The sequence below is a fragment of the Oncorhynchus masou genome, chromosome 24 (genome assembly GCF_036934945.1).
Source record: "Oncorhynchus masou masou isolate Uvic2021 chromosome 24, UVic_Omas_1.1, whole genome shotgun sequence".
Taxonomy (NCBI): Eukaryota; Metazoa; Chordata; class Actinopteri; order Salmoniformes; family Salmonidae; genus Oncorhynchus; species Oncorhynchus masou.
In genome coordinates this window covers 107,914,668-107,927,580 of record NC_088235.1, presented here as the reverse complement: position 1 = coordinate 107,927,580, position 12,913 = coordinate 107,914,668, and the positions used below count along the sequence as shown (strand labels likewise).

The window sequence follows — 12,913 nt, the reverse complement described above, 5'->3', positions numbered from 1 at the left end:
GCTTTGGGGGAGTCTATTAATGGTCCGGACTGTAAGCAGAGTTATCTTTTGTCCTCTGACACAAAACCTTTAATTCTCCCAGACGTGTTTTATTGTCTGTCAGGCCCCGGCCAGTGCCTTGGGGACAGAATAATACACACATTCGTTATATAGATAATATCAATTACCTCTTCGACAACATGGTATCCGTGCAATAAATATATTTAATGGAATTCAATATCTTGGATTAAAGTACAAAATGTCAATGGCAAAAAAAACAAGTAAACAAGCAGATTTAGCCAATATCATGGGTGCGTGTTGTCACACATTTGAGAGAGAAATCTGTCTGTCAGTGTATCGCGATTAGTTTGAGTGTACAGAAGGGTTAATTGGAGAGACGATGGGCATGCTAATGAAGAGTTAGTGGCGGATAATTAGTTTCCATTGAGTGTAGGTTACCGTTTAATTGAGAGAGCATTGATTGGGCTTTAAAATCTGTAATTCCGTTACTTACACAGAATGCAAGCTTGACACTGGCACTTCAGCGCATGCAGCCTTAGGATAACTAGAAAATGCATATAGACTCCTATATAGGCTGCTTAATTAGGCTAACGTATTATGTTGGTTAGAAAAGGGTCTGGCATTTGGCATCTGTTCGTTTTAGAATCGGCCTATATGTTTTTGCCATGCTATTTGTGGCATATTTATCGTAGTCCATATTGTAGTATTTTGCAGGCCTACATTGTGTTCTGTAGGCTAAACCTGACATATGTTGGCTATGATAATATTTTACCATTCTCTCTACGGAGTTACTGTAGCAGCCTTCTCCCTAAAACATATCACTGCCCCGCCCCAACCTCCCAACACACACACACACACACACACACACACACACACACACACACACACACACACACACACACACACACACACACACACACACACACACACACACACACACACACACACACACACACACACACACACACACACAGCAAGTCATCTTTAACACGAATTAAAAACATTAGTTCATCAGGATCCTGTTAAATTAGGCCTATTATAATCTCGGGCTAAAGTAAAAAAATATCCAATCCAAAGTATACCCGACAATAGTAAAAATATCGCTTCACACGACTGTTTCACATAAGACGTGTCACATAAACGTATCGAATCAAATTCAACAAATGAGAATTCTGAAACTCCATAATACATTTCAAACATATTAAAATGAGTTCAGATTACAAGTCAATATCCAATGCTTATCCTTCTAATTCAATCACACCAAGAGCTTATGTAAATATCACTAAACCGCATCGTGTCTTTAATCTGCGATTTAGTCTCCACTAATGTGTCTGGTAACTAAAACCTATAGAAAAGAAAAGTAATGAAAATGTCAATACCCGAAGTGTCTCTCTCCACGCTCTCGCAGCCAGCATGCACGGCGGGTTTGAGAGGAGAGTGACAGCTCTTTGTTGGTGAATAGAAATCAGTGGCATAGAGAGAAGGGGCGACTCCTCCTCCCAAATTATCCAAACTGGGCAGGCTTTTGCTCTCTTCACAAATAGAACACGGCTCTCCAACTCAGACAGTCCCAATCTGACCTTCAAGCACACGGAACCCTGTAACGGGAGATCGGTTGGGGACTGTCGAGAGAAAAATACCCAATCTAAACTTCTGCCATTTTAACCGTTCATCACCATCATCATCAGTACGTGTACTGGCACCCGCCGGATCAGCTGGACTATACTTTTTATTTTTTGGTAACAAGACATTCAGGGGAGAGGAAAACCATTTATTCCTGCCTTGACTTCTCCCCGTTCCTCACCTCTACACCGAGTTGCATTCGTTTCCCCGTTTGCTTTGCACACTTGCAGAGGAGGTAAACTGAGCTGAGTGTGCCTCTTGTGTGTGTATGCCTGTTTCGCAGCAGAACCAGTCGGATGCTCTGAGCCTACCGGACGCAGAGCTGTATATGGAAGTTGTAGGCTATAAGGCAGAAGCGAGCTGTTGCACATTGCGTCGTTCAAGAGCGGGAGCCATGCTGTTCCACGGGATCTCCGGTGACCACATCCAGGGCATCATGGAGGAGATGGAGAGGAGATCCAAAACCGACTCGCGCCTGGCCAAGGGCGTGCGGCTCAACGGAAGGGAAGCGGTGAGGAAAATTAACAGAGTGCAATGTTGTTGTTGTTTTTCCTGACATCTATGACGATTAACACCTACATCCGAATGGGAATAACTGCTTATGCGCAAGTGAATGCTTTAGAAGGTAGGCCTATAGTTGGGCTAATATAAAGAATCACTCGAAATAAAGTCTTAATGTTGTGGTTAATATTGAGTTTACAGATTCCTCTGTCCAACATAACAAACAATAACATGCAGTCTAAATGTTATTCTCGTCTGGGGAAGTTTTCTTATGTAATACAAATATATTCACTTATAAACCTGTTAAGTGAAAGTGCATCAAGTAAAAGTGACAATTATTACGCACAATTTTCCAATTTGTTACACAATTTATATTTTGTGCAAATAGCAAATTGCTGTTGTTAATATTTATTGATATAATATAGGCTATAATTAAAAACATAATTACCGATATAGCCTAATATAGTTAGCCGTGCTTGGTTATTATTAGCATTTACATAATAATTTATTATATTCCTACATAATTTGTGTTATTATTATAATTATTATTCCTGGGTCATTGTTGTAATTTATGGTTAAATTATAGGCGTGTAAAAGTAGGAGGTTATAGGGCCTTCTTAGCTATCGATACAGCTTCTTTTAAATGTGCACGGAAGCGTCATTAATTATTCTTTGTCATTGTAATATCATTATGTAGCTCCATTTGTTAGATAAGTTGAACGCAGTTACTCCCTAAACACAATGGGCCCTGCATGTTTATATACTTCCAGCTCCGCAGAAATTTCCTGGGGTTCATTTGGCTTTTAAACCGAACTGTCATGAGCCTAAAATCTAACTAAAGTGCTACTTACTATTTTATTTATTTTCAAGAAAATTGTTTTATGCTGATTTTAGTGTAATATGTCATTTTCATATATGTTACAGTTTTATCACACACAAGCCAAATCCTCACATGAGAAGTATAGGCCTAACTACAAGCGCAGGATGTAAGCCATGCATTTCCCACGTTAATATCCCCCTCCTTTACTTCTCCCTCCAGACCATGCCTTCCATGGGCCCCGAGAAACCCGCGTTGTGTGCCGGCTGTGGAGGCAAAATATCGGATAGATATTATCTGCTCGCTGTGGACAAACAATGGCACCTACGGTGCCTCAAATGCTGTGAATGTAAACAGCATTTGGAGTCAGAGCTCACGTGTTTCGCCAAGGATGGCAGCATCTATTGCAAGGAGGATTACTATAGGTAAGAAAAATCTAAGATTATGAATTGTTTTTCTACAGGCTTAGTGAAATGATGTATTTTATTATTCGATAATTGAACACACTCTCTCTCTCCCTCTCTCTCTGTTTGGTATTAGGCCTGTCATACAAACGATTGTTAGTGACTGAATCCATAGGCGTAACACACAAACATAGGCCACGGAAAAGGGCAAATAGGCTATAAATCTAGGTTAAATGTATAATGTATGCAGAGAAGGCCTATTGGTTCGATCGGCTCTCGTCATACAAATCCTCATATAATGAATCGACACCATGGACATAGACACAGCTGTCGCCATGTAGCCTATAGATATCGGAGGCAATCTGACATTTCCACTGCAAAGCCGAGGTGTTATTTTACAAAAACTGCGGATGGAGGTTATAACATTATAAGCAAACTGCTGGGGGGAACAATAACGACACGGAGGTGTCTTTTATGTAGGTCCCTCTCCTCGCAGTGTGTGAGTGTGTTCCATTTTTTTCAAGCCTGTTCGGAATGTTTTGGAAGTGTCATGTCTGCGCGTCCTTGTTCTAGAAGGTTCTCCGTGCAGAGGTGCGCTCGCTGCCACCTCGGGATCTCAGCATCTGAGATGGTGATGCGCGCGAGGGACTCCGTGTACCACCTGAGCTGCTTCACGTGCACCACGTGCAACAAGACCCTGACCACAGGCGATCACTTCGGCATGAAGGACAGCCTGGTGTACTGCCGGGTCCACTTCGAGACCATATCCCAGGGAGAGTACCCCCACCCTGGCCTCAACTATGCCGAGATGGCGGCCAAAGGTGGAGGTCTGGCGCTGCCATACTTCAATGGCACTGGAACGGCCCAGAAGGGAAGGCCTCGGAAGAGGAAGAGCCCGGCCATGGGCATAGACATCACCAGCTACAACTCAGGTGAGGAGACGGGGAAGATGAGAGGACTGGCTGGTTGGGGAGTTGTTTCGGGGAATTGATGCTGCTGCACTCTTTGAAAATAACTTTTCGATGGGGATGTAATGCGTTAGGGCTGACATAATTGTATTACATGCTGACGAAAGTGGCCTAGTGGTTGGAGCGTTGGAACCGTAACCGAAAGGTTGCTAGATCGAATCCCCGAGTTGACAAAGTAAAAAGCTGTCATTCTGAACATGGCAGTTATTAACCCACTGTTCCCCAGTAGGCTGTTATTGTAAATAATAATTTGTTCTTAACTGACTTGCCGAGTTCTATAAAATAAAAAAGACGACGTACGCTGGTGAACTGACGAATATAGAGCTGGCTGTTGGAATTTTTTTGTCTTGCTCGGTGTTTAAGTCCGTAGGCCTACTCCGAAAGCAATTTTAACCAAAAAGGGAAGGGGGACACACACACAAGAAAGAGAACAATTGACCATTCAACAAAATTGAAGAGGCCTGCTATGAATGTGTGCTCTGTTCATGAAGTAGGCCAAGCCTATTTGCATTTACCATCATTATGCTACATTTTTTTGTTGTCAACGTGTTCTAAAATTGCCCCTCAGTTAAACATTCTATTACATATTCTAATTAAGCATCGTTTTAGGTTATCGAATGTCTAACATGGGCACACACATGAACTTGAACCATACGCACGTGCAGGGGGTAACGGGTGACCTATACGCACGTGCAGAGGGTACGGTAATTCACTTGCTTAAAATGTGCCGCAGCTAATGCCCTTTTTTCCGCCTTTAGTTTTACTCCTAAGCTCATAATTGAATGTGGCCTTCAACCACTTCTGAATCATACTCAGGAAGGTCAGCACAGTTCTCAGAAACAGAACGATGGAGCGGGAATACAGTAGAACAGGTCCTACCAATAATAATACATTAATAACGACAAGGATAATAATCGAGATTTTTTAAAGTCTGTTTCATTTCCATAAATAATGTCAATATGCCTCCTTAATTTATTTGATCTCCGTTTTAAAAAATATATATATTTAGCTATAGATGTTGTGCATCTTTAAAACACTTTTTGGTTGCACTGCAAAGACATACATCCGCTTGTCGTTAACTCAGAATGAAGTCCTGTGTCTTCCACAGTCAGGTGCGGGCAAAAACCTTTATATTGTCTAGATCCGGTTTATAATGTTTTGGATCTATCTCCTCTGTATGCCTATACGTCGTTTAGAGGATTCTCCAATGCAGTCCCAATGTCGACTTTGCAGTTGGTAGGCTCTACTTTGCTGCTCAGCATGTTTTCATAGCGACCCCTGGTGGGTAGTTATAGAACGAAAGGCACTGGACGAAAATAGGATACCCAAGATTTAAAGATTGAGGTCTTATTTATTGCAGTGCTTTTAAGATGCGTGTCTAACATGAATTAAGATGAACATCTGATATCTGAAATAAGTGTTTTAAGTTACAAGTTAATGATGAACAATCTGGTAGTAGTCCTGGTCGAAATTCATTAGAAAAATAAATGGAGTGTGTAGGTCAGAGATATTTAATCCATCTGCCTTCATCATTAGTTCTGGATTCACTAAAACTAGAATTAAGCCTACTGGAGCAAAGTATTTTGGGTCTTTGCTACCGGCACTAAAGTCTGTCATTTAAACTAGTGATTTGCATTTCCAGGGGGCCGTAAATAACAAGATAGGTGTGTTGAAAAAAATGAATGGCCTGCTATATTGTTCCAGTTTATCAGCCAGAGATTTAGAGACGACCATTTGGTGTGACAGAGTAGAAGGAGTCTGTCATAGGGAGCAACAGAAACGCTATAGAAATGTCTACTGGATGGTTTGACTTTTAAAATAATTGTCTTTTGATCATGGAATGTCAATCAATTATTGTAAATATTTTCCCGTAAACAGTTAAGGACCTAATATTATGGTGCATGTTGGAAGTAGGGATTACATATTAATGACAAGACAGTGATTACTTTCTTTAAACACAGAGGATTTAGAAATGCCGTACCAAATTTTATTTTATTTATTTCACCTTTATTTAACCAGGTAGGCTAGTTGAGAACAAGTTCTCATTTGCAACTGCGACCTGGCCAAGATAAAGCCTAGCAGTGTAAACAGACAACACAGAGTTACACATGGAGTAAACAATTAACAAGTCAATAACACAGTAGAAAAGAAAAAAAAGGGGAGTCTATATCCAAATCAACTAACTCTTACTGTAGATTTTATTTATTATATTTTATAATACTTTCTAAGGGTTTCGGGTCAGTTCAATTTGGAATAATTAGGAATCAATTAAATATTTCAATCTTAACTGAAAACTATGGCCAGTTTACGGACATTTTGTGTCTTGAAATTCTGTTCATTGGAATGCGTGGCCATATTAAACTAATCCCAACCCTGTTCCAGTTGTGTTGTATCTTCCTATACTCAACCATTTGGGGGAGTTCTGTCCATCTAATCTTCTCAGGATTATATTTACATGTATCCACCAGCACTTAAAACATATACATATATTATTCTCCAATGTGTCAGTATTTGTGCTCTAACCTGCCGCCGCCTCCTCTTGGTTAGGTTGTAATGAGAATGAGGGGGAACACCTGGACCGTGACCAGGCCTACCCTCCAGCCCAGAAGAACAAGCGCATGCGTACCTCCTTTAAGCACCACCAGCTCCGCACCATGAAGTCCTACTTTGCTATCAACCACAACCCCGACGCCAAGGACCTCAAACAGCTGGCCCAGAAGACAGGCCTCACCAAAAGAGTTCTCCAGGTAAGCAGAAGCCATCGACCTCCTTCTTGACCTCTGACCTAGTATGACATCATCACTATATCCTCCATTCCACAGTTTGTTCTTTCTTTTTTTTTTGACCATCAGTTCCATTCAAGTCCAATTAATTCATCCTTTTTTTTGGTTTGTTTGGTTTTAATAAAATGTTTAATTTGTTTTCTACCAATGTTGAGTTGTATGGAATGTTGTTAGGCACTAGGTCCTTTGATGTACTGTATGAAGTAGATATACTGTATGAAGTAGTGTTCAGGGTTTATAGACATATCATTTATCCACTAATCACTCCCAGTCTCCCTGGGTCAGTGGTGGCAAGAGTAACTTAAACAAACGTTCACAGAGCGAGAAACTTAAACTAACGTACACACAGAGAGAGAGAGAGAGAGAGAGAGAGAGAGAGAGAGAGAGAGTGCACAAGTCTTGTAAGGATCTTTTACAAAAGAAAAACTCTTCCAGCTGGTCATTTCTCATGTGGTTTCTACTCCCTGAGTCCAAAATAATGGCGTCAAAATCAGCAGTTTGTAGTTATTGCACTTTGTACTCTACCAGGAGAGTCAGCTAGTGGACAACACTGTGATGTCAAACAGAACAATTTTATGAGAAAGAAAGAAAAGAAAAGAAAGTAAATAAGTTGCTAATATATATATTTTTAATATACATCAGACATAAACATCAAGTAAAAGCCATTGGATTGGATTGGTTTACAGGTATGGTTCCAAAACGCAAGAGCCAAATTCAGAAGGAACGTTTTGCGACAGGAGAATGGTGTTGACAAGGCCGACGGCACGTCACTCCCTCCGCCCTCGTCCGACAGCTGCGCTCTGACGCCCCCCTCCAGCGCGGCCACACTAACAGACCTGACCAATCCCTCTATCACTGTAGTGACCTCCGTCACGTCTAGTCTGGACAGCCATGATTCGGGGAGCCCCTCACAGACTACCCTGACAAACCTTTTCTAGCAAGCTCTACGACTCCTAGCAAGAACAACGACAACAACAACAGCAACGTTTAATCAGGAGGAGATTATTTTGATGTGTAGCATTTGCAACCGCTTGGCAGCTGAGTTTGTAGTCAACCTATTTAGTGATTGGTTTTGTGTCGAGGACGTTTTGAATCTGGAAGGCATTGACAAATCATTATAGAGGGTTCAACAATCTGGGTCAGAGCCCAAATTAAATTATTTAAATGGTAATAGTATATGATTTTTTACTTTATTTAATTTAATTTGTTCATTTGATTTGATTTAGTCTAAATTGATCCCGCCTGATAATTCATTTAAAATCATTAATACTATGTAAGTCCTATTTAAGGCATATTCCGATCTTATTTTATTTTTTAAATCTTTAAAATATGAATTTTCAGAATGTTGTTTAAAAGATTATTCAGAGTTATCCTGGATGTTACAAGATATTGGAGCATTATAGAGATTAGTAATTTCTCGTCTCTAAATTATGTTGTATGCATTACAACAACCCAAACATTACAACTCTAATGCCAGGTGGCTGTAGTGACGTCAACATGCATTTTGTCTTAACATGATACGCCTCAACTGTGATAGAAAATAATAAGAACAGAACAAATCTCTAGATCTGTACAGTGGTAACTGTCCAACATGTAATGCAGTCACGTTGATATTAGAAGGAGTTCAACTATATAAATCAGTGAGTGAAATTTTGATTGGGACAGTTCTTGGGCACTGTTTGAAATTATCATTTTCATGATACTTTTACTAATCTGTTGGCCTCATTTTACATACCAAACACACAACTGGAAAAACAATTCTGTTGGCCTCATTTTACATACCAAACACACAAATGGAAAAACAATAGTTTATCTGGATTCAGCGAGCCTGTAGAATTACTGTTAAATACAGTTGCACAGTGACAATATACTGCCCAATGAAAAGTGCATTATTATTATTATCATCATGTTTCTCAGGGTAAAGAAGGGTTGATTCTGAAAAAGGTAAGAAGGTAGGAGAGGAAGATAATAAAAAGTGAGGGATGACGATATGGAAGATTAGATGTGTAGAGCTGACAGAAACATCACAATGACCCCAGAAAAGCTGGAGATATTCGACAGTGGAAGAAATCATCCCCCACCTTTTCACATTGGCCATATTTAAACTTTACCGACACTTGCTACTGAACAGACCAAATTATATTTTTCCCTCTGGCTGATTTTGGGGGAAAGAGAGACAAGAGGAATAGAAGGATTGCTTTCTGAAGGGGTTAAACGTTTGTTTGTCTCCTGGGCCAGCTGTTTAAGGTCGTTGGCGTCGGGTTGTGGTTGATAGCAAAGCAGGACTACATGGTGCGAATTAGGAGAAAGAAAAAGACAGAGTCCTGGCTGCAGGGTTCAAACATTGTATTGTAATTGTCACAATTTGTTCTACTGTAGAACATAGCGTTACTCTCAATCTACTTGATGAAGTAGATGCTTAACTCAATTCTACTATGTGCCTTATGCTATAACTTGGAAGAAAGTTTGTAAACTTCAGGATTATATGTGTTGTTTGTTGACTGATTCACATCCTTGTGACGCCTCACTAGTTTTGTACTGTTTTGCATCTTATTTCTGAAGATCTTTTCATGGTGTATCCTGATAGAAAGGAGGCAGCGATGTCTTAGAAAGCGTTTGTGCACTTCTTTCAGATATAGTTGGTTGATTCCAATAATCTTCGTGTTAATAGTTGAGTACAGTAAGTGTTCTATCGAGATTGTCCATGTTTCCCTGTTTCTTGACAAAGATGGTGTATAGAAACTATTTCTCATTAAATATTTATGGACCAAACGGTTGTTATATATCTTATTAAATTTGTGTGAATAAAAAATACTTTGTTTTAAATGAGTTTTATTTTTCATTACACTTGCCATTTTTTTGTGTTATCCCTTAGATACTAGGTTTTATTATTTTACTCACATCAACAAATGGGGAAAAAAAGCATCCAATGATTGATTGACCAATTAAAACAAACGTTCCACATTTTTTACTTTAATTTTGAATTTTTATTTCCTATTTTAGGGTGTTTACAGCTTCAAAGTAATGCCCCATGAATTTGCACCTAAACCCTGTAGTCAACAATTATGAAAATTGCTTTTTAATGCATGAATATGGCTATATAACTTTTTATAATGGAAAAAGGAACGCTGCAAAGCATACATTGACTGATATATCTGTATAGTATATAAGTAGTGCTAAGGTGGCGTAACAGTAAATGCAGACCTATAAAGACAGGTTGCTCTGTAGTTAATATATTGTTACTCTATGATTTCTTTCAGGGAGAACAAATCTTGGGGCATTACAGCCAAACTTCCCGACGTTTGAAAATTCCCTAAAGTATTAAAAGAAGGGGGAAACTTTGGTCGGAATTCCTCACCATTGAAGACAAAGACAATATTAGGATAAGACGATAGAATATTGAGAGAGAAAAAAAATAACAAGACGTGTTTCAGTCAAAAAAAATGTACAACAACCAAAAAATATTGAAAACGTTTTTTCCTGAATGTTTGAATCGAACTATGGAGAAGAATACAGTGTGTGATTACTGATATCATCGTGAAAAAAGACTTGACTTTGCTCATATTGGAATGCCATTCACACACAGTAGAAAAAGCTGTATAGTAACATAGCTGTATATAGCAGAACAGCATGGCAGCACAGGGGGTTACAGTAGGATTAAGAGACTGCAGACATTTAACAACACGACAGGACACTCACACACACACACATGCGCACACACGCACGCACACACACACACACATGCGCACGCACACCCACCCTTCCCTTACCCAACACACTCTCACCTCTACCCTCTATAGAATCAGCTTGCTATATAAAAAAAACTTTCTTTTGTCACAAATGTCATTTTGTAAACACATGGCCTCCTTGAAACTCGGCAGCAGGACGCCTATCAAACGCGCTGATGAAGAGGACTGCAGAGTTGGCGCTTTGCCATCTGGCTGCACTGAGGAAAAAGAGGATGTAACATAAAAACAAAGATGAAGAGGATTCCCATTTTGCATGCACCTCATCACATTGTTAACATTTTCATTGAGCTGCATATTATTACTTCGTTTGATGCATTGTATTGGTATCATTCGCTGTCAGCTGTAAAAAATAAACCCTATGAAAATCTTTCCCTGATGCTGCTCATATACCTTACGGTGGAAAATGAAATGTCATTGTGAGGACATAGATGGATTTTAATGCTTGAAGCTTATTTATACATGACATTCAGCTAACTAAGGACGATATTAACAATCCTATTATTACTGGCTGATTTCAATATCGTAGTTATTCTTATGTTCTTGTTTACTGAGCAGCTTTTAAAATACACAATCAGCTCATGGAATTAACGGTGTGATTGCAAATAATAGATGGCATTAATTAGATGCTGAATTCAAGCTATTTACAATATGTTTTCTGTTCAGTTACAGTTCATAGGAACTGGATAGAGTCCATTCAGACTCTTGACAAATGTGGGCACCACGTTTCATTCTTGGGGTAAAACTACACCACATAATTCTAAACGACTAATCACGTCTCCTAGTCTCACAAATCACAATGCCTGTAACCTAATCCCACTGGCTTGGTTCCTCAGTGCTGTGTGATTACTGCTCTACGATGAACGCTGCATATCCATGTTGGGGAGAAGGGAGGCGGAAGGGAGGCAGAAGGGAGCAGAGGGCCAGGATGGGGGAGGAGGGCCAGGATGGGGGAGGAGGGAACGCATGGGCCCTAGTAAACAGCTTGCTGTTGAATTCCAACAACGTGGGAAACAGAAAACACTACAGACAAGTCCAAGCCTAAACCTCACTCACTGGGGTGCTGGTCGTGCTGCTTTTCCTGGCCCGGGCGGTGGACGGTTTACACTAGCGAGCAGCAGGAAGTGGGATTGCAACATAACACAAACAAACAGTGTCAGCCATCTTGGATTCAGGAGATTCTGGACATCATCACAGCATCCTGCTGACTGACAAGAATGTGAAGAGATGGAGGTTTGTGACTGGAATGCTTCTTATCGGAACCATTAGTGTGTGTTACAGGAGTCTGCTGAGGGGAGGACGGCTCATAATAATGTCTGGAACGGAGCGAATGGAATGGCATCAAGCATGTGTTTGATGCATTTAATACCGTTCCACTGGATCCGCTCCAGTCATTACCACGAGCCCATCCTCCCCAATTAAGGTGCCACCAATCAATCAATCAAACAAATGTATTCATAAAACCGTTTTTGCATAAGCTGATGTCACCAAGTGCTATACAGAAACCTAACCTAAAACCCTAAACAGCAAGCAATGCAGACGTAGAAGCACGATGGCTAGGAAACTCCCTCGAAAGGCAGGAACCTAGAGAGGAAACAGGCTCTGAGGCGTGGCCAGTCCTCTTCTGGCTGTGCCAGGTGGAGATCATAAGAGCACATAGCCGTTAAGACCAGATTGTTCTTCAAGATGTTCAGACGCTCATAGACGACCAGCACGATCAAATAATCATCATAGTGGTTGTAGAGGGTCCAACAGGTCAGCACCTCAGGACTCAATGTCAATTGGCTTTTGATAGCTGAGCATTCAGAGGTCGAGACAGCAGGTGTGGTAGAGCGAGAGAGAGAGAGGCGAAAACAAGATCTGGGACATCTTTCATTAGTGCCAAATGCAGTTGCTTAATGGACTCAACAATTTCACAATATTTCCCAATACTGTTCAGCTGCCATGTCACTTCCTTTCATAATGGTAATCACTATGAAAGGAAGTGATCACGACTTCCTTACTTTAGATATTTGATTGTGAGAGAGAGCAGCAGAGGGAAGGGAAGTTTTGTTCATATTATTGGAACACG

At 40.3% G+C, this 12,913-nt stretch overlaps 1 protein-coding gene across 3 annotated transcripts; it reads left to right on the top strand.

The window, feature by feature from the left end:
* The first annotated feature begins 1,555 nt into the window (after positions 1 to 1,555).
* Positions 1,556 to 11,206, top strand: LOC135513221 (LIM/homeobox protein Lhx9-like). 3 transcript variants are annotated; one of them, XM_064936027.1, is made up of 5 exons: positions 1,556 to 2,134; positions 3,164 to 3,366; positions 3,919 to 4,277; positions 6,861 to 7,060; positions 10,357 to 11,206. In XM_064936027.1, the coding sequence occupies exons 1-5, from the start codon at positions 1,892 to 1,894 to the stop codon at positions 10,411 to 10,413; spliced, it is 1,062 nt and encodes a 353-aa protein (XP_064792099.1). In that variant the 5' UTR covers positions 1,556 to 1,891; the 3' UTR covers positions 10,414 to 11,206. The 3 variants fall into 3 exon arrangements, with proteins under 3 accessions (XP_064792099.1, XP_064792098.1, XP_064792097.1); XM_064936026.1 differs by lacking the exon at positions 10,357 to 11,206 and adding an exon at positions 7,783 to 10,294 and having other exon boundaries at positions 3,922 to 4,277; XM_064936025.1 differs by lacking the exon at positions 10,357 to 11,206 and adding an exon at positions 7,783 to 10,294.
* Positions 11,207 to 12,913: the final 1,707 nt, after the last annotated feature.